Below are 24,926 nucleotides of genomic sequence, written 5' to 3'. Positions count from 1 at the left end.
CGTTGAAGCAAAATTTCTTTATTCGAGCGCCTTCGAAGCCGCATAGTCGGAACGGTGGAATGGACTGAAGTAAATGTGTTGTTTTTTCATGCTTTCAATTTTAGACTTTTTTCCTTAGTATAATCGTTTCATTTCTTTCAAGTTTCTTCACCGCAACAGCAGTATGCGTCATTAGTTTTAGGCTAGCCTCGGTATGCATCATCATAGCAGAGTAAAACTTTCAAATGAAAACAAAATCCATTCCCAAATTATAGATAACTTTTGGGAAAGAACAGCAGAACGGGAGCACCCGGAATAGAACAGAAAAAGTTTTCCAACTTTAACTGACGAGAAAACAAAAACCCTTCTCCGACAGTGCAACACAGAATGAAACGCCAACCCGAATGGAAGAAATCAGCAGCTAGCCACACGGAAAGTTTTATATAAAATAACTCCCCAATACACTCCCCCGCAATTCAATTCTACATTCGTCCTACAGTTTTCCATCGGGTTGTTGCTTTTTTGCAATTCATTTCCTCAACTTTATGTGCTAGTTGGACAAATTGTCTTTTGTTTTAATTTTCTTATTTATTTGGATTGAAGTTAAATGGAATTCAAGAACCACCAGGCGCCTCCATTGGGTCAGACCGAATAGAGACGCCCAGTGTTTCTTTCGAACGGACACTCCGATTGGAGCACATATGTTAAGCTTATAGTTCCGTGAAAAATGATTTTGTGCGAACAATGAAAAGACAAAGCTAGACTTCTAAGTTTATAAACGATAGCGAAGCTTTATGAATGAAAGTTTTATCCAAACAAAACGGAAATCCATATTTACAACATTTTCCCACGTTTAGTACGAAGATTTTAGCAAGCAACTAACAAACGTCTACAAAGCCACATTCAATATCTATCAATAGTTGCCTGTCTTGCTGGAATTTGGCCACTAAACGGTGGAAAATGCCTTATAAAAGAGCTTGTAACACTATTGACAGATTTTCATTTTACAAAGCCTCAAAACAGCATATATTTTTATATGTGTTTATTAAAATAAGTTCGTGAACCAATTAAAATTTAGATTTACAATGCCGAATTTAATCAACAAATTTAGCATTTGACATCAGTACTTCCCCTATTATTGAAGACTTCATTACGATTGCATTATATAACTCATTCCAAGGCTGCTAAGAAAGATTGACTAAAAGATTTGAGTAGCATTTTAGGCTTTTGTTTCGCTTCTTTAATTTTCATTTTTTTTGTTCATGTTTTTCTAAACACTTCTCAGCCGTATCATTTATGATCCACCGGTAAAGTAAATACCGAACGATTTGAACAGTATGGAACCGGTTGCATAATATAGAGTAATAAAAACAAGTTCAGTATAAAGTCATACACATTGTAAAGGGACATTCTGGTTGCTGTCCACTAATCTGAAAAAAAAAACACTTAGACATCCTTCGCACAAGAACCCATTTCACTTCCGGTTTGAGCGACTGGAAGCATAAATCGTTAATAGGTGCGGCGAAAAGTATTTTATATTGCTTCGGAAATAAACTTTCTCCGACATTCATCATCACCGGGCGGGAATTGAATTCCATTCAACGCATGCAACTTCATCCGAAGCGAAATGAATGGGAGGCGATGGCTTCAATGCACCCGGCGCAACATTCTGACCGCAAAACTACGGCTGCACCACGGTCGGGATGGTTCGTTCCGTTCACTCCGTGCGGAGTAAAACGAGACAGCTGCCCTCTTCGGAAGTCAGTACAAATGGCAATTTTTCTAAAAGAAATCTACACGCTCGCAAAAAAAAACAGCTACCTCCCAAAAGTTGCCCCAAACATAGGAAAGTACCAAACGGATCGACAGGATGAAAGAAAAATTTAATCATACACACCGACACACACACACACACACATCCGGCTATCCGGCAACTTTCAAGTACCATAAAATCGCCCGCACACGAAGGCACCGACCGCGCTCGGAGTGCTCGCCGCCCGACAGCGGTGACCGAAACCCATTACGCAGCGGCAAAGAGTTCGATAAGACAAAGTTTTAATTGAATTGCTGCTTGCTCTAATTCGTCTTCTGTCACTTTGAAGGCGGATTTTGATTCGTGGTCACGTGGCCAGCGGTCCCGATTTACCCTTTATACTTTGTACGGCCCGTGCTCTTTTTATTCCACCGGGAAACTTTCGTCCATAAATTCGTGCCACTCGCCGCCCGAAAGCTCAAACCGAGAGGAGAGAAAAAATATAATAGAGATCGAAGGGACACGCTCCCGGGTGTGTCGATGTTTTTATCGGCAGTTGGCCACACCGAAACACGCACACAGCCACACACGGCCACGCTCGACCGGCTTTGGAACTGGTCAGGAAATTGGGACCGTCTCAACTTTCACGATCGATGGACTAATTGGTCTATTGTTTAACCCGGTGGAAATTGGAAGTAAAGGATTTCGGTCGGGAATTTCCTTCATCCGGTCCTCGATCGGGAGGAAACGAACGTCGTGAAAGCATCCCCCCCTCCCCCCCTTCCTGGCCACGGTTAGAACCTGTGGTTGTACGGTTGTCGGGTTCAGAATTTTCCATTCATTGGATAGCGTTGCGGTCCGCAAGGAAAGCCTTCTCCTATTCATCGCGTCAGTTGCCTCGAAACGCTGCTCCAGCAAAGCACGATGAAAAACACTTTCCCAATGCCAAACCCTAAGAGCTCCTGTTCCCTTCCGTATCAGGACGGCCAGGGACACTCAATAGAGATGTTCGACGAGAGCAAGAGAAAGAGATTGGTGATAACTACAGGCCCGACAGGGAAACCCCGTCTAAAACAAATCAATTTCCAATTTCCCATGGACGCAGTGAGCCATGGCTACGTTGAAATCTGTTTCCTGTACAGTATGTCCTTTTACACTGCACTTTGGGTGTGTTTTTGACAATTCTTTTTCGAAAGTAATTGTGTCAAACATTTTCCCTGATACCTATACTTCGCGCACTCTTTGGTGAAACTAGAACATAACAAAACTTTCAAATGCCTTAAAATCGTTAGAAGACCGATCACTCAAGGAGCGATTGCCTTCATCAACAAATAATTTGTTGAAATGATTTATTTTTATTTGAAATCATTTTTTCGTTTTTTAAATATTTGATTCCATGTTAAACAATGTACTACAATTAGATTGTTTGATTTCAAATGTTTATAAAAGACGTACGTTGACTTTATTTTTTATTAATTGTAACTTGTAGAAATATTGTTGATCCATCGTAAAAAAGTGATATTTACACATACTTTTGTGGAAGACTTATAGAAGTAAGATAAATGAAAAAAGTAATCAGAATCATACATAAAGTATGTGATAACCTTTTGCATAATCGTACCAATATACAATAACGATTTTGTAAGTCGGTAAGGTAAATACCGAAGTCAACATCGATTTGGATTTTAAGTAAGCATGATCCGTACCATTCCTCGATCTATACTCAGGAAACCAAGGTAAAGCCATATCCTAAACTCATCTAAGTATAGCAAACATCAGACCAGTACTGGGAGGAAAATTAATCAAGGTTACATTTTACAGCTTTGTTGTGTGTTCTGGAAGCGTATGGATGCCAGAATAGCAGCAAGTGGCCCCTAGATATGATGTTAAACATCGTTCAGGACTGTAAGAAAATTTTCCCATTTAAATAAATCGAAAACATCAAAACCGAAATCGTAGAATTTTCTTAATTCTGAAGAACACTGAAGATTTTCATAACACTGAATGATGCAAACCTTATCAGGCATACGGTAGCACAAATAGTATTGCGAAGAAATAAAAAAAGGTATCTAAAAGATGGGAGAAAAGTTAGTACATATAGTTAAACTTGCAACAAACTCAATCTCTGGTACTTAGTTCAAGTTAATAGCTCATTATTATGGGCATGTGTACACCATTCAACTGTTCTTTTTAAGTTCAATAACAAAAACGGCTCTTTTTCAAGTGCCACTCATAACCAACGGAATTAAAACTCATGGCAAGTGTACCATGAGACCGCATTTGACTTTGTTGAACAAATTCACTATTCAATTTTGATTTTCTACCAAACTCCTGCCCCGAAGCCTATAACAGATCCATCAGAGGATGACGAAGGCGAAACACTATTTTTCATCAACATGTTTGTTTTTTGTGTGTGTTACTCCTTCGTTAGTCACGCTGGGAAAGTAGCCATTTTCCCCCGCCCGTTCTTTCACCAAAGTGTCGCCGCTGACAGGTTGCCGATTGTGTCCGCCCAAGCACGGCAACGTATTACCGGAAGCAGCCGGTACGACCGCGCCTAGGAGCCAGAGGTAGACAAAGCGGAGCTTGGAGGGGAGTTTGTCTGAAAACAAGACAAAAAAAAAACTGCCACCCAAAAGTTGTCGAGTCACTTGCACCGTGTCGCTCGGTATATACGGCTCTGGTACAACTTTTTTCTTCTATGCCGTAAAGGTTTTCTTCGGCTTTGGTGTAAAAAACAAAACAAAAAACCACACAGCCCGAGATTTGCTAGGTATATAGGTTGAAAATAAAAAATAAAAAAAAAACCATACATAATCTGCACCAGAATGTGCCGTTTACACAAATGTCCAGCCTCGGGGTCGGGTTGCCAACATCCGACCAACCCTAAATCGCCAGTAAGACGGGGTCCGGCGAACGTCGGGAAGGCAGCATGCGCAAAAAACAACCCACAAACCAAAGGACATCTACCCCGGAGAATGAATCTTGATGATTAATCATTAATCTTCTCTGTCATGTTTACATACACGGTGAACGTTCCATACGGTTCTTAAACCTTCCTTAGGCCTCGGTTTTTTTTTTCACTTTTCGTGACGCTGCTCCCATTCAAATGCCGGTCCGACTTTCTATTTCTCGTCCTTATTTTCCATTTTAATCCAAGCAAACACACGTGCAAGGCTACATGTATGTGTGTTCGTTCCATCCATGCTAGAAAGCCGGGAAATTGCCAAGGATTTCCGTTACTGGTGGATGCTGACTTTTTGTAGACATTGTTGTGTGTATGTATGTGCGCGTGGGTGTGTTGGGGTCGCTCTTTTGTTGCCATCTATCCTTTTTCATCCCCTAATCCTACCGTTGTGCGTGCCGGACTGAAAAGGAAAAATTGAAATACGGTGTTTGTTCAAACCGGTTGAGTACAACAAGAACAACAACAAAAAAACCACAATGATACATTTTTACTTGCTTTTTTAACACTTTCCACAGCGGGGGTACATTTGGTCAGCGTGTCACGGGGAAAAAGGATGAAAAAAAAGAACAAACAATGTGAAACAGGTACGATATAACAGCTGTAAACCATCACATAAAGAGCGAAATATGTAAAAAAAAACCAACTCACCGATAAAGTGGAAGTGAAAAGGACACGCCTTTAGATCGAGCTCAATACAGCCACAGTATGAGGTCCTTGTAGAGCTGAAAGCATCCTCCATTCAGTGCGCCATTCAACCCCCGCCGGGATGTCTAGCCCTTAGTTGGAATTGTACTTTCCTGGAACTTGTTGGCTTGCAGAATTGTCCCGGCAGGGAACAATGACGGCGGCGCCTGGACGTTTAAAAACCAATGTCCTGATGCGGTCATAAGTTGGCTCGCAATCGGCTCAACTCCAGGGTTGTTGTTGATCGTTGATGTTCTACATTCCATGACACGCCGGTTGGGCGAAAAGTGATGAAAGGCGTCCCGCTGGCGTTCTACGGGAGAGCGTCAACGATGCAACTGCGTTGTTGGCATCCCGTTGCCCAAATGATCAGCGTTTCCGATTAGGGAATAGATGCAGGTGGCGGAATGCACAATGATGTTGTGCAGTGCAATGGTGCAATCGAGATAATGACAAAAGGGTTTTAGATAGCAATGAAGCAGAACAGATAAATGCGGTTCCCAGTAGAGCGACGAGCAAGTGCATAGTTTGAACCAAAATTCAGCACATAACATTGGTGTGCATTAAATGCCAAAGTTGGTTCAATTGAAATTACCGTTTTAGATTATTTTTCATATATTTTTTTTAATATATAGTTTTTCAATAATAGTACCGTTAAATGTCCATTTAAAAATTTTATGTTTCAAACCCCCTCTCCGGATAAATATCGAGCAGATGTTACATTAACAAAAAAAAATTTATTATCGTTTTGCTGAAAACATTTAAAGCATATAAATTTATATGAATACATGAAAATAAACTCAAACTGTTAAATAAAGCAACATTAAAAATAGCAATAGATACAAACATCTGTAAAACGAGAGTGAACCACACAGCAAAAGATGTGAATTTGAAACGTAAATTGCCATTTTATAAAATAAACAACTTAAGTTTGGATAGTTCAACATTATTTACGAGAGATTTCACAGAACTCCTGCTTTAAGTTCTTAAACTTTCTGGCAATTCGCACCCTCACGAGTTCATGTAAAATAAATAACAAGACCCGTTTGTCCAGAGACTTGGGATGCAGAAACAGAAACGTAAGTAAAACGTGCCATGTAAAATTATACGTGCGTAGTTAAACCTTCGAATGATTGTTCTTTGTCGTATCGAAAAACCTTCGCCAGTGAGTGCAGCATGGTCTTAAATAAAAGCGACGTTTGGGGGGAATGCAGCAGACAAAAAAATACAAGTCCAACTTGACATTCATGACATCGCAACTTCATCTGTCCGCCCACGTGCCCTTCTGCTGGCAGATGATGGACTTGCGGGCCAGCCTCACATCAACTCCCATATGTCGTCGATGATCAATTGGATGTTCTGCCCGTCTCCAGCGGCACGGGCGCGAGCTATTTTTCTAAAAGAAGATCTCTCTAAAGCCACCGATCCCCCAGCAAGCCCACCCGGGATGGGGGGATTGGATGGTTGATGCGTAGGGGAGGCTCGCCCGCGAAAGCTCGACCGTGTGCGCCCGGCAGCATATTCGATTTGATTTAACGGTTGCAATTAATCTTCCGCCTGTCTTACACGCTCCGCGAGCGGCCTGGTTCCCTAGCTGCGTTGTGCATGACGCGCGACTCGGAGACGGATTATTTTATTTCGTTACTACCATTCGGCGCCTAAACGGACGAAGAATGCTCCGAACCCCGAGATTCGGGACGAGCAGGGTGAAGGGTGTTGGTCAAACGCTGAAAGCTGGAAATAAATTGTGCTTTATGTGCTTTCAAAATGAAATTTATGCCACGTTATGGTTTTCATCTCAAAGCCACCTCGAGCGCGCTTATGCCCAAACGGTGGGCTGTTTTGCACGGCAGGGGAATATGCCCTGCCACACTTTCCTACCGCGATAAAAAGGTCACATTTTGTTTAATTTTTGATTCACTTCTTTTCATCATTTTGGGATTTTTTTTTCCTTTTCTCTCCTTTGGCTCTTCCACACGCTGCTAACAAGCACCTCGGTAACTGGGAGTTATTTGCCCCCGCAGATAATAAAGCTACGATTAATCATTGAAAACTTCGCGAAGTTCCGTTAACGCAACGCAAATATATTGCAGAGGGAGCTTAGTCGCGAATGTGGTGTGGTTGATGTTGAAATATGGTTCCCACGGTCACTGGTACAGCTGTGGGTTTGCAACTGGACTGTTTTGGTAATTATTTAACATATTTTATAAATTCCTTCAATACACGGTTTTGATCAAGCTGTTGGAAGCATGGTGCGTACAGTGGTCATTCTGACCGCAACGCATTTTTCGATTCTCGAAAACGGCTGAATATTTAAAAATCGGAAAAAAGGATTTTCGACCAGCTCCGAGAATTAAATTGAGCACCCCTAGCATTCTTTTGAGCGGTCATTTTTAACGCGCTGTAACATCGCTATTTTTTCAGATTTTTTAAATCTGTAAACGGTTACTTTTTATTACATTTGTTGACTATTTTTTGAAGCTTTTGGTTTTTTTTTTGATGAACCTGTTAATCATTTCGTAAGCTCGGTGTAAAGCAAAAAAAGGGTCAAAATTGAGTTTTTTCAAAACGTGCTACCCAAATACAGAAAAAAGTATGCGCTAGAAAGGTTTTACGGATTTGAAAAATCATCAAAAATGACGAAGTTATAGCGTGTTGAAAAGAGCGGTCAAAATTACCGCTGAAAAGCATTCTGGCACGCTTCCAAAGCAATGTATTCTACTGTTAAATGATAGGATTATGAAAGATACGGTTAATGAAACAACTTCTCTCATTAACAAGCAGAAGAAACTAATGTAAAATTTTGATAGACTTTTTAAAGAAAGGGAATTTGCAACTTATTTACAATTTGGAAGTATCTAAAGTTAGCTAACAAACGGATGCGGTTTTTGTTTGACGATTTTAAAGTCGAACCTTAAGTGGAATCGTATGGTAGAAATAACTGTAATGCTTTTTGTTGGAAATCAGATTTGAGTGAGACAATTTTGAGCTTATTTTTCAGTGAACTCTCTTCTTAGACTTGTCATCGAATTCCACCTAGCGTTTGGTGGTGCCCTATTCCGGTTTCACGATTCGATACCGAATTTAAACAAGGCGCTCAACGCTTTTCAGCTTGATCTTGCCTCTTATCCATAGGAAATAAGATTGGCAATAAGCTTTCAGCTGAATAAGTTTCGATGAAAATGAAACACTCAAATCCATGGTGAACTAAACTCCAACAGCCATGGTGAACCAATAACCTCGACACATGGCTACCAAAATAAAACTCTTATACTTACCTAACATCCGGATGCAAGTTTCTCAAATACGAAGAAGAGATCGTAAGAACGGGGCACCGTTTGTGTAGTCCCGGGTAAGGATGTTCTATCCGGGACATTTTTTTGTATTGTTTTCATAATTGTTTGCTTTCAGAATACCTTTTCGCGTACGGATGAGTGACAAACCGTCCCTACTTCAGAATTGCCTGCAATCGGCTGCAAACGGGCAATCGCTAAGATTCTGATTTGCCCTCGTTTGACAAATACGTCGCGTTGCAGCCGTTTGAAGTTAATGAGTTGATTAAATGTGGCGATGCTCTAATAAGACGAAAGACGGGTAACGTGCTGGCCTCACTGTTAAGCGCTTTCCTTTTCACTCTTAGTGGCAGAACTAGCAGCATCTGCATCGGTCGATGCGGTGGCCGGTGCGGTGGCGGAAGCACTGCCACCGGCGGCCGAATAGCCGTACATGGGCTGGAACGGTTCTCCGTCGTCACCCTCCTCGTCCTCTCCGTCAGACTCGAACGTATTGTCCGGGATGTCGTACAGACGTACCATCGGCTTGTTCGGATCCTTCATGATCAGATACTTGCCGTCCTTCTGCTTCATGCAGATGTCGATGATGCACCGCAGGATGCCCCACGCGTTGTCCATGCTCAAGTTGATCTGATTGGCGAACTCTTGCGGCTTGAACTGCTGCGTACCGAGGATGACGTGCTTCGAGGAGTCACGCACGTGCGCACGGGACACATATCCGAACTTGAGCTGGTCAGATCCGGCCAACAGTGCCTGGATGGTCCACTTGGCCAGCTTGCACGAGTTGTTACGCAGCTCGTTGGCCAGAATGGCACCGCGCTGGGTGTCCAGCTTGTGGCGCCACTCGACGGCATTCGCAATCTTCGAGTCCCACTCGTTCAGCGCCTTGATGGTGAGGAACTGGGTGTCACCCTGGGGCACCTTCAGCACACCATCGTGCTCGCAACGTGCCACTAGCGTGATGCCATTGTTGAGGTCCCACTTGCGGTAGCGGTAGGCGACACTGGCCACCTCGCCATCTTCGTCATCGCCAATGAACGGATTGGGATGGCCAAACTTGAACTTCGCTTCCTTCTCGCCGCTCTTCAGCACCTGCTGGCTAAAGTTGTGGTTGATGAAGGTGGCCTCGATGGCCAGGTTGCGCGGTGAGTTCAACGAATTGCCGTCCTCCTGTGGCGGCTCGCTGGCCGTTTCGTTCACGGTCAGCAGATCGAACTCCGTATTGTCACGCTTGTCCATGAACAGCTTGTCACCGATCTTCTCGATCACAATGTCCCACGAGTAATTCGAGCGCGTGCAGCACATGATCGTCGCCAGGATGGCGTCGGTGGCGTACACATTTCCGTGCGCCTTCGACAGCTGCCGAATGATCGGATCGTCCGTCGTCGTGACGGTGTGGAAGATCCGGTCGACGCTCTGCAGCGGCCGCTCGTTCTTCACGTTCACGCGATCGTACGTCTTGTCGTAGTACTCAAGTGTACCGCACGTCATGATGTCTTCGCCCTCCTTCACGCTCGGCAGCGACAGCTTGGACAGCCGCGGGAAGTCCATCTCCTCGATCGTTACCCAGTCCGGCCGGACCGTAACCGACGCGTCACGGATCTTCGGCGGTGGGCCACGCATACCCCACTTACGGGTCGTGCCACGGCGTTGATCGCGCAGCTTCGAAGCAGCCTTCGAAAGCGTCGTCATGCCACCAACCTGCACACCACCGCGAGCTCCACGACCGCGGCCAGAGCTGCAACACACAACACGATCAGCATTTCGACCCGGGAATGAGCGGAAGTAGCCTACAACTTACCGATTGTTTCGCATGTTGCCTCGGAAACGTCCTCGCTGATGCGGAGGCTTCTGGATCCGCGCATTATCGACCAGATGGAATGTGGTCTCATCCTCCTCGTGGAAGTAAGCATACTGGCTACCTCCGCCAAATTGGGATGCATACTTATCTAAAAATGGCCAATGGCAACCGACAGTTCAGTTAGATTTTGTTCGCAAACAACACAAAACCATTGCGCCACTTTGTTAGGTTAGGTTGCACTCACTCGAAAACTTCTTGTCCGTCTGGGCCGTGCCAGTCCAGTCGCTGATCTTTCCCAAACGGTCGCTCTTGCTGAACGGCTGATAAGGAATGTCCTTAAACGCTTCCGGCAGCTCGCATGGACCTGGAGGAAACGCACAGAGAAAATAAGGAATAAGAACATTTGCTGAGTCGGCACGAAGCAGAGCCGGGGGCTTTCGTCCCTACTCTGGCTGGAACTAGAAGTGCCCGTCTTACCCCAGCCATCTTCGTTGAACTGAAGCTGCGGAACCTCAAACGTCGCCACTTCGGGCGTGCAGCTTATAGTTTCGCTCATCACTGCCGCACCGACAATATGCCTAGTTTTTCCGAATTAAAAACTCGACACAGAAGAAAGTTGTCTGAAAAAGTGAACGTCGAGAAACTCGAGCCGAACGTGGCTGCCACAGAACTGTCAAATGCTTGTCAAATGCGCTTTGACAACCAACACGCACAAAAAGCAGTATTTCAACTACTGCATGATTTTATTTATTTTATTTTTATTTCATATGCTCTTACTGTTATTCGCCTCGAGGGCTTTATAACGTCTAAACTTAAAATTAATTACAAAGCAAAGGGTAGAGGACGCAGGGTCACCGAACGGAAGGATTAAGCAGGAGAGGAGAGGAGACGAGAACGGAATTGGGGAATGGAGAGGTTGAAGTCAAACAGACTATAAACGTCATTGAAGGCAGACAGTGCGCGGAGGAACGGGTCGTTTTGGCCGTAACGGGTGAGGCGACGGGGGATAGCCAACGGGGGCCTATCACGCAGTGGGCGAGATGGGGCATAGAAAGGGATTGAGGACAGGAGGGAAGGGGCATCCAAGTGATTGAGGAGAACGCCCGCGACAAAGAGTGCCTGAGCGTTCTTGTGCCGCAGGCAAATCTCCTCCAACCCCAGGAGCTGACACCGAGTGGAATAGGACGGAATAGGAGAGGAGTTGTTACCAAGGAACCGACGGACAGCAATCCGCGTAAACCTCCGCTGAATACCCTCGAGCCTGTTCATGGAGGTAACCCCTGGAGGAGACCAGACAACACAAGCGTAATCGAGGGCAGAGCGGACCCAGCAACAATAAAGCGACTTGAGGCAGAGAGGGTCGCGAATCTCAGTCGCAATCCGTGTTATAAGGCCAAGCATTTTATTCGCCTTGGCAACGGTCGCGTTCAGATGTGCGTCGAAGGTGAGGGCACTGTCCAACCAGACCCCGAGATCCTTGACCACGGACACACGGGATAGGGGGACCCCACAAACCGTGTAGTCCGCATGGACAAGACTACGAGGTCTGCCGAACGATACCACACAACATTTATCGGGGCACAGCGTGAGTCCGTTGATGATACACCACGCCGAGAAATCGTCAACGACACTTTGGAGGGGACAGGAGTCAGTAAATGAGGAGATGGGCAGGAAGATCTTGACATCATCGGCGTAGAGCAGGTGGCCGTCACTAGGAAGGATGCTCGTACAATCATTGATGAAAAGACAGAACAGGAGGGGACCAAGAACACTTCCCTGGGGGACACCAGAGACACCCAGGAAGGGGTCCGATAAGCAATCGACCACCTTCACACGGTAGATGCGACCGGTCAGGAAAGACTTGATCCAGGATAGGAGAGGATCACGGATGCCAAGCCGCTCAAGCTTAGCCATCAGAAGATCGTGCGGAAGCGAGTCGAAGGCGGCTTTGAAATCAGTGTAAATGACATCGAGCTGCCTTCCGGCCGAGATGTTCTCAAAGGCGCATTTAACTAAGGTCATCAGGTTGGACAAAGTTGAGCGACAAGGCATGAAGCCGTGCTGGTGAGGAGAGATGTAGGAAGAGAAACAAGAGAGGAGAGAGGTATGGACAACGGATTCTAGTACTTTGGCGATGGAGCACAGGTGGGATATACCGCGGTAGTTAGAGGGAGTCGAACGGCAGCCCTTCTTGTGAGTAGGGACCATCCAGGCAGACTTCCACATCGACGGCACAACCCCTTCGGTGAGCGAGCGGTTGAAGAGGCGAGCCAGTATCGGGGTGAAAGCATCCCTGCAGTCCCTAAGAACGCAAGAAGGGATACCGTCGGGACTAGGGGAGGAAGAGGGCTTTAGGGAGGAAAGTGCAGCCAGAATAGTATCATTATGATCTGATGCGGTCTAAATTTATTTAATTTGAACAAAATAAAACTTATATTTGGTTTATCACTAAAACCGAAACATGTAAAAAATACAGATAATTCAAAGAAACTATGATTTTAGAAATAATAAACAGAAAATGCTCTTTTTATAGAGTTCTGAAAAGGCCTTTTCAACGAAAAGATTGTTTTGAAACTTGACAAACGTCATGTGCTATCTCTTTCTGGTCAGAAAAGAGAAGCAAATATTGCAGTTAATTGGTCTATCAAACGAAAAACATAACTTTCCTAGACATATCGCTGTTAGTCACTTGTTATCATTTACTTTTATCAACATTCGCCATTCGCAGCACTTAAACTCAAAGTTACCAAACGCCCATCAGCTTGTCCGACCAATGCAAAGATGTTGGTGCTAGTGCTCGGTGACCTACACATTCCCCACCGGTGTAGCAGTGTTCCGGCCAAATTCAAGAAACTGCTCGTCCCAGGGCGTATACACCACATCCTGTGCACCGGAAATCTGTGCAGCAAGGAGTCGTACGACTACCTGAAGACGCTCGCCAACGATGTGCACATCGTGCGGGGAGATTTCGACGACAACAGCAACTACCCGGAGCAGAAGGTGGTCACGGTGGGACAGTTCCGCATTGGGCTATCGCACGGGCACCAGGTGGTACCGTGGGGCGATCCGGAAGCGCTAGCACTCATCCAGCGACAGCTCGACGTGGACATACTGATTTCGGGCCATACGCACAAGTTCGAAGCGTACGAGCACGAAAACAAGTTCTATATCAACCCGGGCTCAGCGACCGGATCGTACAATCCGCTCGACACAGCCGTCATTCCGTCGTTTGTGCTAATGGACATCCAGAGTACGACCGTGGTGACGTACGTCTATCAGTTGGTGGGCGACGATGTGAAAGTCGAACGAATCGAATATAAAAAGAATTGATAAATGACATGTCCTGCCCGGAACGAAACACACGTATATAGAAAATAATAAAGCAAAGAATGAGAAGTGAATTTAAATATGCATAAATATAATTGTATTCATGGTTAAAAACACGTCATAATCTTTCATTTGGTGCTGCTGCTAGTAGTAAAAGTTAAAGCAACCGTGTCCTTCAAGCTCTATCCGAAACATACAACAAAACATATAACAAAATTCCTTCAATAGATGCCCATCTGATTCGCTGATTGTCTTCTTCGACTGTGATAGTTGGAATGGTCCTAAGCCGCTAGGCGGACAGGGGTTTCACGAAAGATTACATCGATCTTTTGAGCCGCTGGTGCTGTTGCCATTGCCAACGGCAATTCCTCTTGGATTGTTGGATGGATTTCGTGCATCGTTGCTTCGTTGCTGTTGGGCGTCCTCGTCCTGCATCGATAAGGCCAGGGCACGCGCTAACGCTTCATCCTCCGACATTCCACCCTGAACGATAGCTATGTGCTCGTTAACCGAGCTGCTAACGGAACGAGCACTGACGGCACTTGGTCTGGCCGAGAACGGATTCAAGGCATTTGTTTTCGAGGCTTGACGTTGAATGGCGGCAGTTGCTGTGAGATTCCTCTGGCCGGCCGCGGAACCCTGACACTCGTGGTCGGTCGTATGGCGATGCTTTAGGCAAAAGTTAAGCTTACACACACTACAGTTCACAGGGATAAGCTCCTTCTTTTTGCAGTTGCGGTAGGAACAGCGGTTGGTGTAGATTTTCTTTCGCTCCGATTTACAGAACTGGTCTATGTGTGCCCCCACGGTAACGTCTGGCGACACGTCTCGGGGCGTCGGTACAGGATCCCCGCACAGAGGACAGATTGGCACCTGCACATCTTTCTTGTAGGCTGAAGGACAAGCGTGATCTTTATAGCTGAAGTGGTCAGAACTGGAAACAAACGAGAGCAAATAAATCACACAATCCGCCCGGAAACAAGTAAGGAAACCTGGTGTCAAAACACTTACCAAAAGATTGCACCACAAGCATCACACTTCATCGGTAGAAAATCTAGCTTATGGCAATGCTGCTCGGAGCAGTGTTTGCCCAAATGCGGAAACTCCATCGTAGCAGATTGTCGTTCGTATATTTCCTGCCTTCACAATGACGTGCCTCGGATGAGTCACTTCTTTGTGCACCAAACTTTGCTGCTGACTTCTAATCGAATAACGAAAACAGTTATGCTGCGAGTCTATTTATGGAGATAAATGCTTGCAACTGAGCACTAGAACATACGCGTATATTCCTGGCAATAGATGACTTGACAAAATTTACGCATTCGATTTAGAAACAACCATTCGTCTAAACACTCCACGCTTTTCTGATGCAATTTGGAACTAGGTTGCTGCAGACAAGGTCAAGACATAAGCGTTTTTGGCGTTCCTGTGGAAACCGGTTGTCAATTCATTGCTTACAGATCTTTGTCACAATGTGTTCTAGGTGTATTATTTTAGACTTAGTTGTTCATATCCATAATATCACTTTGAAAATTGTTTTTTTGTGTCGATTTCTACCTTTTTCTTGTGCGGTAGACATGTTTATGCTATAGCTTAACCTTGCTTCTTTTGTAGACTTTGGTCACATCGAATAAACTGTCAAACTGTTCTTACAGCAGTATCATCAAGGTTTATATGGCATATATATAACACTTGGGAAACAACGTACAGCGGCTCAATCATAAAAGTTGTGAAATTGCAATGATTTTCGTTTAAAGTGTGAATAAAAGCAACCCAAAGAAAATTCACTTACTTTTTGTACCATGATGTAATTTGTTCGTGATTTTGAGAGAAATAAATCATTGCGAATATCAATCAACGTCATCTGAACCGCTGTAAACCGATGCTGTCAAAATGCCATTTTGCACGTCACCGGCCGCTCAACTAGTGATGGGGAAACTGAATCCCTACAGGGATTCGAATCTTTCGATTCAAATCCATTCTGAGATCCGGATCTTCGAATCCGAATCCCAATCCGTCATATCATACATGCTCATCTAATGCCGATTTTTCATATGATGTGTTTATTCTAATGAATGATTTGCATAAGAATATCAATATACTTGACATTATTCTTCTAATTGTATTCAAACAACACGAACAATTTAGTCCTTTTGGGGAATATGCAGACTAACTGATTTACCCGAGTTTATTCCAAGAAGAGTAGCATTTATTATGTTTTAAAAACAATTAAGACAGCGTTATCATTCAAATTGAATCCATCGTGGGTCACTGAAACAGTGAAGCAAGTCCTTTTGATGTTTTTCCGCACTTCCCAGGCGGGTACTTTATCGCGGAACGAACATGTTTGAGGTTCTGATAACATTCTTCAGAAATAGCGCCTCAGACATGGCTGATATAATGTAGTTAAAGCTAGACAGGACTCACACTCGTAATACCGGTGAGCCAAGACTTCCCGGCTATCTGTCTGGAAACGCCCGAAATTCGTTATTTTGCAAAGGAGTACAATAGTACAACAGGATGCCGAGAGAGATTAAACAAGCGTGAAATCTTAGGGAGTTCAAACGCCTATGCGCCGTATAACGTAAAGCGGGTAGTCTGACGCTGTGCTTGCAATGTATTTAGTAAATGTTGTAGTTTTTGAGCCCATAGTATTGCATTTGTCAACACGGTCTTTGACTATGATGATGATGAGTAAAACAATGAACCGGGACTTATTATTTTTATTATTTAATTTAACTTAATAGAATGAATGAGTCTACATAGTTTTGAGACACGCTCGTGTAAATGAGGACAATTGGTGGTCATGGCAGTACGAAAAGAACTAATAGTATCAACACATTTCGCTGTAGTTGGGTCCCTTTCTGTGCTTGATAGTGGCACCACATTATCAACCAATGGTAATTGGCGGGGAGAACTACAAACAGAGCAGAAATATCCTCTTACACTCCGGAAAGTGGTGCCTCGTTAACCTTGGGGGACTCGGCGATTTACCTTTCGAGGTGATTGCTCGGGGCTGTTGCATGGAAGGAACGAGATCAGGTCCCTTAAGTGGGTGGGTTTCACCACACTATCAATCATAGATAGCTGGCGGTGTTAACCAAAACTGTGCGAAAATATCTGCCCTACTCCGGAAAGTGGTCTCCTTTTGCTAGTTGGGAAACCTCCTTGTGCAATTGATGGCGACCGTTGTATGAATGGAGCAGAGTTGGATACGATTGTTCTGGATAGTAATGCCCCAATGCCCCCTCTCGTTTGGTGATTTATATTTAATATCGTAAGATACTTTCGTCCCTCTCAAACCTATGTAGGGGTAAGCGGTGGGACTTCTTATCATCATCATCATCATCATCATCATCATCATCATCATCATGTAAACAAATCAATGTCGGTCTGGAAATTGTTTATCCTAATCAGAATCCCCAGAATCCGATTCAGAATTCGGTAAAAATGGTCTGGTCCTGATGAAATGGGTTTGGTTGGGTAGAAAAACTCGGATAATGGACATTCTACTGTATTTCTAGGTAAAAAATAGGTTCCAGGAATTTTTCTCTCTTTAGATCGACTAGTCAGGAAATCTCTAGATCGACTATTTATGTGACTAATTCGACTCACATCATTGTTTAGGAACAAGTCAGAATCGAATCAAATCGAGTGCCAAACCAATCAAATCTGATTCGAATCCTAATCGAATCAAATCGTTAGAATCCGTCAAATGGGATTCAAATCTTTAGAATCTGTCAGATGGGATTCGAATCTTTAGAATCCGTCAAATGGGATTCGAATCTTTAGAATCCCTCTAGGGATCGAATCTTCGAATCTTCCGAGTCCCGATTCTGCCAACACTACGCAACCCTTTCGCGATTTGTCAAAAAACGCGAGTAATACGGGGTTACCGACTGGTGCGTACCTTTTGCCGTGAAAAAACCCTTTTCTTCGTGCTTAGCACGCCGCAAAAGCCTACGAGCATCAAGTTGAGGTATAATTACATCCAGTGCAAACGAATGTAAGCATGTCCCGCTACGTACAACGCCCGGAAAATGCTCTGAAAAGAGCGAACGGTAAGTGGGGTAGCCGAAGAGAAATCCAACATGGACGACACGTCAAAGGTCCACGTTTTGATGATGCATTTGTTTGTTATGGCCCGCCGGATGGTCGGCGGTTTCTTCGTCCACAGAGTTCATCGATGTCGGCAAGAAGGCCCGTGCGTTGGACACCTTGCAGGAGGTGTTCCGCGCGAAGAAATGGAACTACAATTGGTCCGAGTCGATCATCGAGCCGATTATGTTCAAGTATCTGGACCTTTGCGTCGAGCTGAAGAAGTCGCACATCGCGAAGGAAGGACTGTTCCAGTACCGTAACATGTTCCAGCTGGTGAATGTTGGTTCGCTGGAGAATGTCATCCGAGGTTACCTGAAGATGGCCGAGGAGCGCACGGAACAGGCCCAGCAGCAGTCGTCCCAGGCGATCGTGGACATCGACGATCTGGACAATCTGGCGACGCCCGAGTCCATCCTCATGAGTGCGGTGTGTGGTGAAGACGCACAGGACCGTTCCGACCGTACGATCCTGCTGCCGTGGGTAAAGTTCCTGTGGGAGAGCTACTGCCAGTGTCTCGAGCTGTTGAAGGTGAACTCGCACTGTGAAACGTTGTATCACGACATCGCTCGTATGGCGTTTCAGTTCTGTCTGAAGTACAATCGCAAGATGGAGTTCCGCAAGCTGTGCGAGAAGCTGCGCAAGCACTTGGAGGACATCTGCAAGGTGTCGTCGCAGACGGCCAACGTGAGCATCTCGAAGCCGGAAACGCAGCAGCTCAACCTCGAGACTCGTCTGCACCAGCTCGACTCGGCCATCCAGATGGAGCTGTGGCTGGAAGCGTACAAGGCCATCGAGGACATTCACGGGCTGATGACGCTTTCGAAAAAGACGCCGCTACCGAAAACGATGGCCCTGTACTACCAGAAGCTGGCGATGGTCTTCTGGAAGGCCGGAAACCAGCTTTTCCATGCTGCCGCCCTGTTAAAGCTGTTCCAGCTGTCGCGCGACATGAAGAAGAACGTTACGGCCGAGGAGATTCAGCGCATGACTACTCATGTGTTGATCGCCACGCTGGCCATTCCGCTTCCATCGGCCCATCCCGAGTTCGATCGTTTCATCGAAACCGACAAGAGTCCGATGGAGAAGGCGCAACGCTTGGCGTTCCTGCTCGGTCTGCAGCAATCGCCTTCCCGGGCGTTGCTTTTGAAGGAACTGCTGCGTTTGAACGTGTTCCAGCTGGCGTTGCCCCAGTTCCGCAACCTCTACCAGCTGCTCGAGGTTGAGTTCGATCCGCTCAATCTGTGCAACTCCGTCCAGAAGATCATCGACGAGATCGAGGCCGACCCGAACTCACCGTACGTACAGTACGTGCAGGCGCTGAAGGACGTCACGCTGGTACGTCTGGTGCGGCAGATTTCCCAGGTGTACCAAACGATCGAGTTTTCACGCCTGCTCGAGCTGGCCAAGTTTGCCGACTACCACTACCTGGAGCGCATTCTGGTCGATTGTGTACGCCACAACGATATGCAGATCACGATCGACCATCGCAACAACTGCGTGCACTTCGGAACGGATCTGAGCGAAAGCCAGCGGGAAGACCATCCGGACGGCCCAACGCTGCAGTCGATGCCGTCGGAACAGATCCGCTCGCAGCTGGTCAACATGTCGGTGGTGTTGCACCGTGCGATCGCCACGATCAACCCGAACCGCAAGAAGGCCGAGCGCGAGCGGCTGCGCACGCAGATGGTGCACCAGTACGAGGAAAACGCCGAGAAGGAGCACCAGCGTATTCTGCAGCGCCAGAAGAAGATCGAGGATCGCAAGGAGTACATCGAGCGGGTGAACCTAGAGCGCGAGGAGGAAGAGCTGCGCATGCAGGAGGAACAGGCGCGCCAGCACAAGCTGGCCGAGCAGCGCCGGCTGGAGGTGGAGAACGAGGAGCGCGAGCGCAAGCGCCACGAGAATGAGCTGCAGATGATCAAGGAGCGCAACATGAAGGACAAGATCGAGCAGATCAAGCAGACGGCCACCGGGCAGAAGCTGCTGAAGAAGATGGACGAGGAGGAGATCCGCAAGCTAAACGCGGAGGAGATTGCGGCCCGCGAGGCCGAGGAGCGGCTGAAGGAGCGTAAGGCGCACGATACGAACCTGAAGACGCAGGAGAAGAAGGTCGACTACTTCGAGCGAGCGAAGCGCCTGGAGGAGATTCCGCTGATCGAGAAGTACCTGCAGGAGCGTGCGGTGCAGGACAAGGAGTTCTGGGAGAAGCAGGAAGCGGCCCGCATCGAGGCGGCCATCGCCGAGCGCAAGAACGCGGAAGCCTGCCAGGAGCGGCTGAAGCGTATGCTGCCCGATCGCGAGATCTACTGGCAGCAGCTGAAGAACGAGCGCGGCAATCAGTTCGCGGAGAAGCTGAAGCAGTTCAATGTGGCCCTCGAGGAGGAACGCAAGCGCCGTCTGGCCGACCGGGTGGTGAAACGTCGCGAAGAGCGCCGTCAGAAGTGGCTGAAGGAGAAGGAGGAGGAGCGGCGACGCGTCGAGGAGGAGATTCGCAAGCAGAAGGAAGAGGAAGAGCGCATCGAGCGTGAGCGCCGTGCCGAGGAGCGTCGTATCGAGGACGAGAAGAACCGGCTGATTGCCGAGAAGCAGCGGGCCAAGGAGGAGGAGGTCGAGCGCAAGCTGGCTGAAGAACGCGAACGGCTCAAGGAAGCCGACCGCCGTGAACGGGACACATGGCGCGAGCGACGTGCTGGCGGTGCTGGTGGAGGTGGCGAAGCGAAGCAGGACGACAATTGGCGCAAGGGACCGGCTCCGGGTGGTGCTGCCGACGAGCCCAAGAAGGATGCTTGGCAATCGTCTGGACGGTTCGGAGGACGCGAACGTGACGGAGCCCCACGTGGAGGAGCCCGGGAGGAAGGCGGTGCCAGCGACAAGTGGCGCCGGGCCCCGGAAGATCAGGATAAGGACGGTGCACGCGATGGGCCGCGTCGCGGAGGTGAGATTCGCCGTGGAGGGGACGACCGTGGTCCGATTCGCCGTGGAGTCGCTGGTGAGGATCGTGATCGGGAAGATCGTGGTCCGATTCGCCGTGGACCAGCAGCCGGAGCTGGCGGTCCGGATGATCGCGATCGTCGTCGTGGTGAGGGTGCTCCTGGAGGAGGAGCACCACGCCGTGGAGGAGATGATCGTGGCGGATTCAATCGCGACCGTCGTGACGATCGTGGACCGCGCCCGGCTGGTGGCGATCGCGATAATACGTGGCGCCGTGGACCCGCTGAGAATCGGGATGATAATCGGCGTGCTCCGGCGGCACGTGAAGAGGGAGGTGCCGGTGGTGGAGCACGTGAAAGCAGCTGGCGTACCGCTCCCCGACAGCAGGACGCACCCAAGCCAAGGGAAGAGCGTCCCCAGCGTGAGCAGCGTCCCCCGCAGGAAAATGGTATGCAGCTGCAAGGCTTATTTTTCCCTCGTTCAGATAGTTATTGACCATTTTTACCATTTCCTTTCCAGTACCCCCACGCAACACCGGTCCCGATGAGGACGGATGGACGGATGTCAAGCATCGTTAGGGGATGACTAACCTACCAGCAAGGGGGCCTAAACTACCTTTAAGTGATTAGTGTTCTCTGGCACACAAGTAAATCAACCCCCGCTCCTGTTAACCTATCTGAACCCATCGACGCATGCATGCAGCATCGCCGTTGGTTTGTGTATCCGTTTATTTTTGTATTGCTTTTCTCTTTACTATACCAGCTATAGAATTGAACCATTAAATAATTACGCCACTCAGCTGCTAAAAGACGTTGTGGCAGTGGAATAGGAGGATTTGCATCGATACTGTTTGGAGTTTGGAACAACTCCGAGTTCCTCGTGCGTGGTTTATTGGACATTTATTCGTAGCAATTATTATGCTTAGGAAACTCCGTAACAAAATATAATTATAAAAATGGGATAATAACTTTGTCTTCTCATGTTTCAATTCGTAAGATGACAGTAGATGCCATGCACGTGATACTTTCGTTCCTTCATAGAAGATTAGTTTCTAGCAATTATAAATCGCTTTTATGTTTTGGAGCACAAAAATACCACCAATTAATAGTTTTTTGAAAATTACAGTGATAAAAGCTCAAGGAACTAAGCGCGTCACTACACTTAAAAAATATTCGTGGAAATTGGTTCTGTTTGACATCGGTTGCACCGGTTCTTATGTGGAAATATTTGATCATTTGGTTACGTTTGATTTGTTCCGTGTTTGCTAAAAATCGTTATCTCCTTTTGCTCAGTATAAATAATTTTGTTTAATTCTCAGTATAAATAATAAAGCTTAAATAACAAATGTTCACTTACGTTGAATACAGGGGTATTGTTGGAAATGGTTTGAGAATCAATTTTAATCGATGTGATCGTTGTGATCAGAGATCGTTATCTACGATGATTGATGATGCAATGTTGATTTTCACAGCATTGTACAACACTTTTACAGTTGTAAACATATTCAACAGGCATCATGGGTATGAAAGAGAATACAATTAATAAAATTAAATTGATGGAAATGGTTTTCGCAACGACGAAACTGCTAGAAAATATAGGTCAATACAATATGTATAGGATACAAGTTAATTTATTCATATGTTTATGTATGTTACATTTTAACGAGTTCTTGTAATCGTAGTGTACGTAATCACTTCACGTATTCGCACATATTCAATATTTTCCTCTTTCTCTATTTTTTTTTCATTAATTTTTTGTCATAGTTCTACTCCTAGTTATGCTGCTCCAAAGCATAATGCTTTATCTACGTCTGGCAGAGTTCCAAATCCTGCAAATTGATGTTGGTACCATGCTGCTCAAACTCCCGCGCGTACTTCCGCACCAACGCCTCCGTGTTAATGCAGTCCAGCTTCTCCTGGATGCGTATCCTCAGCGGGTTTTCGATTGCATCCATCAGCTGATAACGGAGCAGATTCGGAAGGATGTTAACCGCCGCCTCGATGATGTAATCAAACGTTCCAGCTCCGTCACAGCGCACCTGTATATTGCCAAGCTCCAGCTGGATGTCACGTAGTTTGATCTTTTTGCGCAGATCCAGTGGTTGCTCGATCTGAACCGCCACCCGAATGTGCTCGACAGTGAACTGGGCCCGGCCAGGATGCGACAGCATGCCGCGCCCGATCGAAACCTCCCACTGCGTCGAACCCACGATGCGCTGGGTCGCCACGTGCATCCCGAGCGTGGCCGTGTTGTTCTCCATCGTCACCGAGATGTCCCCGTAGCGGTAGAAGCTCGAGCCGCCCGTAATCCACGTGTGCATCGTCTGCATACCGAAGATGCCGGCCGTATTGTTGTAGTCCGGCACGAGGAACGGGTCCAGGCCCTTGTTGCGCACGAGCGTACGCATCTCGCCGATGGCCATGTCGAGCGGTGAGATCGAGTTCGGCAGCACGAACCCGTTCTCGACCGTCACGTTCAGCATGCGGGTGTCCACCTCCTCGCGGATCTTCGCATACGCCTCGGCCAGCATGAACGGTTTCATCGTGTCGTACACCAGGTTGGACGCCGAGTTGGCCACACTCTGGAAGATGCTCCCCATGAAGCCGAGATTCTGGAAGTCCATCGCCAGATCGTCGAACGCGATGTCCAGCTCGATGTCCTTCGTGCGCAGCGTACCGTCCCGTTCGACCGCCAGCGAGACGTTCGCGTTGGTGAGCACGTTCTTCATCAGCACCGTGAACGGGCCCTCGGCACGGTTGAAGAACGTACTCATGGTATAGTTACCATTCACCGCGATCTCGTCGATCGAAATCTGCGCCCGTACCGACATGCTGTTCAGCTCGGTCCGGAAGTAGCGAATCCGGAACCGGGACATTCCGCGCGCGAGCACATTGCGCAGGTGCATCTTGGCGAACGAGAACGACTGCTTGATCTCCGGAATGGGCATCGGATCCGGGATTGTCGCACCCGGCAACCCTACCGGATCTTCCTGCTTGTACAGATCGATGATGGCGAACAGTTGTTCCGACAGCAGCTGCTCGCCGGGCCCCTGTAGCGAGTCATCACCCGATGGTCCATCCGGGTTCCGTGCTGTATGAGGAATTTAAGCAAAGGTTAGCACCGAATACATTGCACCACGTTGTTGTACGTACCGCCCGAACACAGACCCACGCTGATAAGGGCGATCAAATTGATCCACAATAGAGCGATTAGCGCTCTTGCCATCGTACACGTACACTAGGCAACTGTAAACCAAGGGAAACACTGCGGCCTCCACAACAACAACCAATTTGAAAGCAAAAAAAAAAAATCAAAAAAGGTAAAATTCCCCTTGAGGACGTTTGCTGCGGGAATAAAGTTCACCCGTCGGTTGCCGCTTCACTACTGGCTCCGGTTCTCGAGACGATTGCTCCGAACCGAAGACATAGCGACCTTAGCTTCTGGGATGAACGCGTACCGCTTATCAGCATCCGCTATCAGCTCATGACTGTACCATGCTGGCGTTGCAGTCGATCCGACCATCGATCATCAACCAGAGTGCGAGTGGAATGGTTCGATCACACACACACACACTCACGTGTGGAACAGAAGGGGATGTAAGACTTTCACCATCTACGGCGATCATTGTGGTGACCGACCGGATTCAAAGAACTGGAAGGTCGTCGCGGGATTTCAGTTTGGTTCTCTCGCTTATCAGCATCGACTGTCCGGTGGATGGTTTCGTCCAGCCCGATGACTGATTAAGGGTTAGGATGGCGATCGATGGCGTAGTGAAAATTTAAATACGTGTTTTGCACCATCTATTGACGTACTTACCGTTGGCCGATTTGATCAGTGGAGTATAACAACTTGCATAGAATTAAAATATAAAACAGTGTGTTCGTGTTGTAAGACTTTCTTCAATTCTCATTCAACAAATGCATTTTGTATATTTTAACTCGTTGCACGGGATGCAACGTACTGAAGTGTATTTTGTGTTTGTGACGCATAAGCTTCCACATTTATTGAGTTTTAAGACATTATGTAGCACAAACAGAGCATCAGCCCTATTTAGTCGTACGTCAGGTAGTTTTCAAATGTTTTTTTTAT

General features: G+C 46.8%; 5 protein-coding genes across 6 annotated transcripts; 2 read left to right on the top strand and 3 right to left on the bottom strand.

Annotated features, from left to right (window-relative positions):
* Window positions 1-8,736: 8,736 nt before the first annotated feature.
* LOC131261471 (eukaryotic translation initiation factor 3 subunit D) lies at window positions 8,737-11,134 on the bottom strand. Its single transcript, XM_058263513.1, has 4 exons — window positions 10,956-11,134; window positions 10,723-10,842; window positions 10,479-10,626; window positions 8,737-10,415 (listed from the first exon to the last, which is right to left on the bottom strand). Exons 1-4 carry the CDS (start codon window positions 11,032-11,034, stop codon window positions 8,999-9,001), a joined length of 1,764 nt encoding a protein of 587 aa, XP_058119496.1. The 5' UTR covers window positions 11,035-11,134; the 3' UTR covers window positions 8,737-8,998.
* A 1,973-nt stretch (window positions 11,135-13,107) lies between these two features.
* LOC131261150 (vacuolar protein sorting-associated protein 29) lies at window positions 13,108-13,915 on the top strand. The gene has a single exon (XM_058263082.1). The coding sequence runs from the start codon at window positions 13,260-13,262 to the stop codon at window positions 13,806-13,808; it is 549 nt and encodes a 182-aa protein (XP_058119065.1). The 5' UTR covers window positions 13,108-13,259; the 3' UTR covers window positions 13,809-13,915.
* LOC131261149 (AN1-type zinc finger protein 2A) lies at window positions 13,876-15,200 on the bottom strand. Of its 2 annotated transcripts, XM_058263081.1 has the most exons (3): window positions 15,085-15,200; window positions 14,817-15,003; window positions 13,876-14,739 (listed from the first exon to the last, which is right to left on the bottom strand). In XM_058263081.1, the coding sequence occupies exons 2-3, from the start codon at window positions 14,912-14,914 to the stop codon at window positions 14,112-14,114; spliced, it is 726 nt and encodes a 241-aa protein (XP_058119064.1). In that variant the 5' UTR covers window positions 14,915-15,003; window positions 15,085-15,200; the 3' UTR covers window positions 13,876-14,111. The 2 variants fall into 2 exon arrangements, with proteins under 2 accessions (XP_058119064.1, XP_058119063.1); XM_058263080.1 differs by having other exon boundaries at window positions 14,817-15,186.
* A 2,480-nt stretch (window positions 15,201-17,680) lies between these two features.
* Window positions 17,681-21,795, top strand: LOC131271897 (eukaryotic translation initiation factor 3 subunit A). The gene is made up of 3 exons (XM_058273467.1): window positions 17,681-17,866; window positions 17,983-21,285; window positions 21,357-21,795. The coding sequence occupies exons 1-3, from the start codon at window positions 17,818-17,820 to the stop codon at window positions 21,413-21,415; spliced, it is 3,411 nt and encodes a 1,136-aa protein (XP_058129450.1). The 5' UTR covers window positions 17,681-17,817; the 3' UTR covers window positions 21,416-21,795.
* A 721-nt stretch (window positions 21,796-22,516) lies between these two features.
* On the bottom strand, window positions 22,517-24,093 carry LOC131258610 (uncharacterized). Its single transcript, XM_058259962.1, has 2 exons — window positions 23,990-24,093; window positions 22,517-23,927 (listed from the first exon to the last, which is right to left on the bottom strand). The coding sequence occupies exons 1-2, from the start codon at window positions 24,060-24,062 to the stop codon at window positions 22,642-22,644; spliced, it is 1,359 nt and encodes a 452-aa protein (XP_058115945.1). The 5' UTR covers window positions 24,063-24,093; the 3' UTR covers window positions 22,517-22,641.
* Between the last annotated feature and the right edge of the window lie 833 nt (window positions 24,094-24,926).

Source organism: Anopheles coustani, chromosome 3 (genome assembly GCF_943734705.1).
Source record: "Anopheles coustani chromosome 3, idAnoCousDA_361_x.2, whole genome shotgun sequence".
NCBI classification, from domain to species: Eukaryota; Metazoa; Arthropoda; class Insecta; order Diptera; family Culicidae; genus Anopheles; species Anopheles coustani.
The sequence above is the reverse complement of the archived record's forward strand: the minus strand, read 5'-3'. Positions and strand labels throughout refer to the sequence as shown.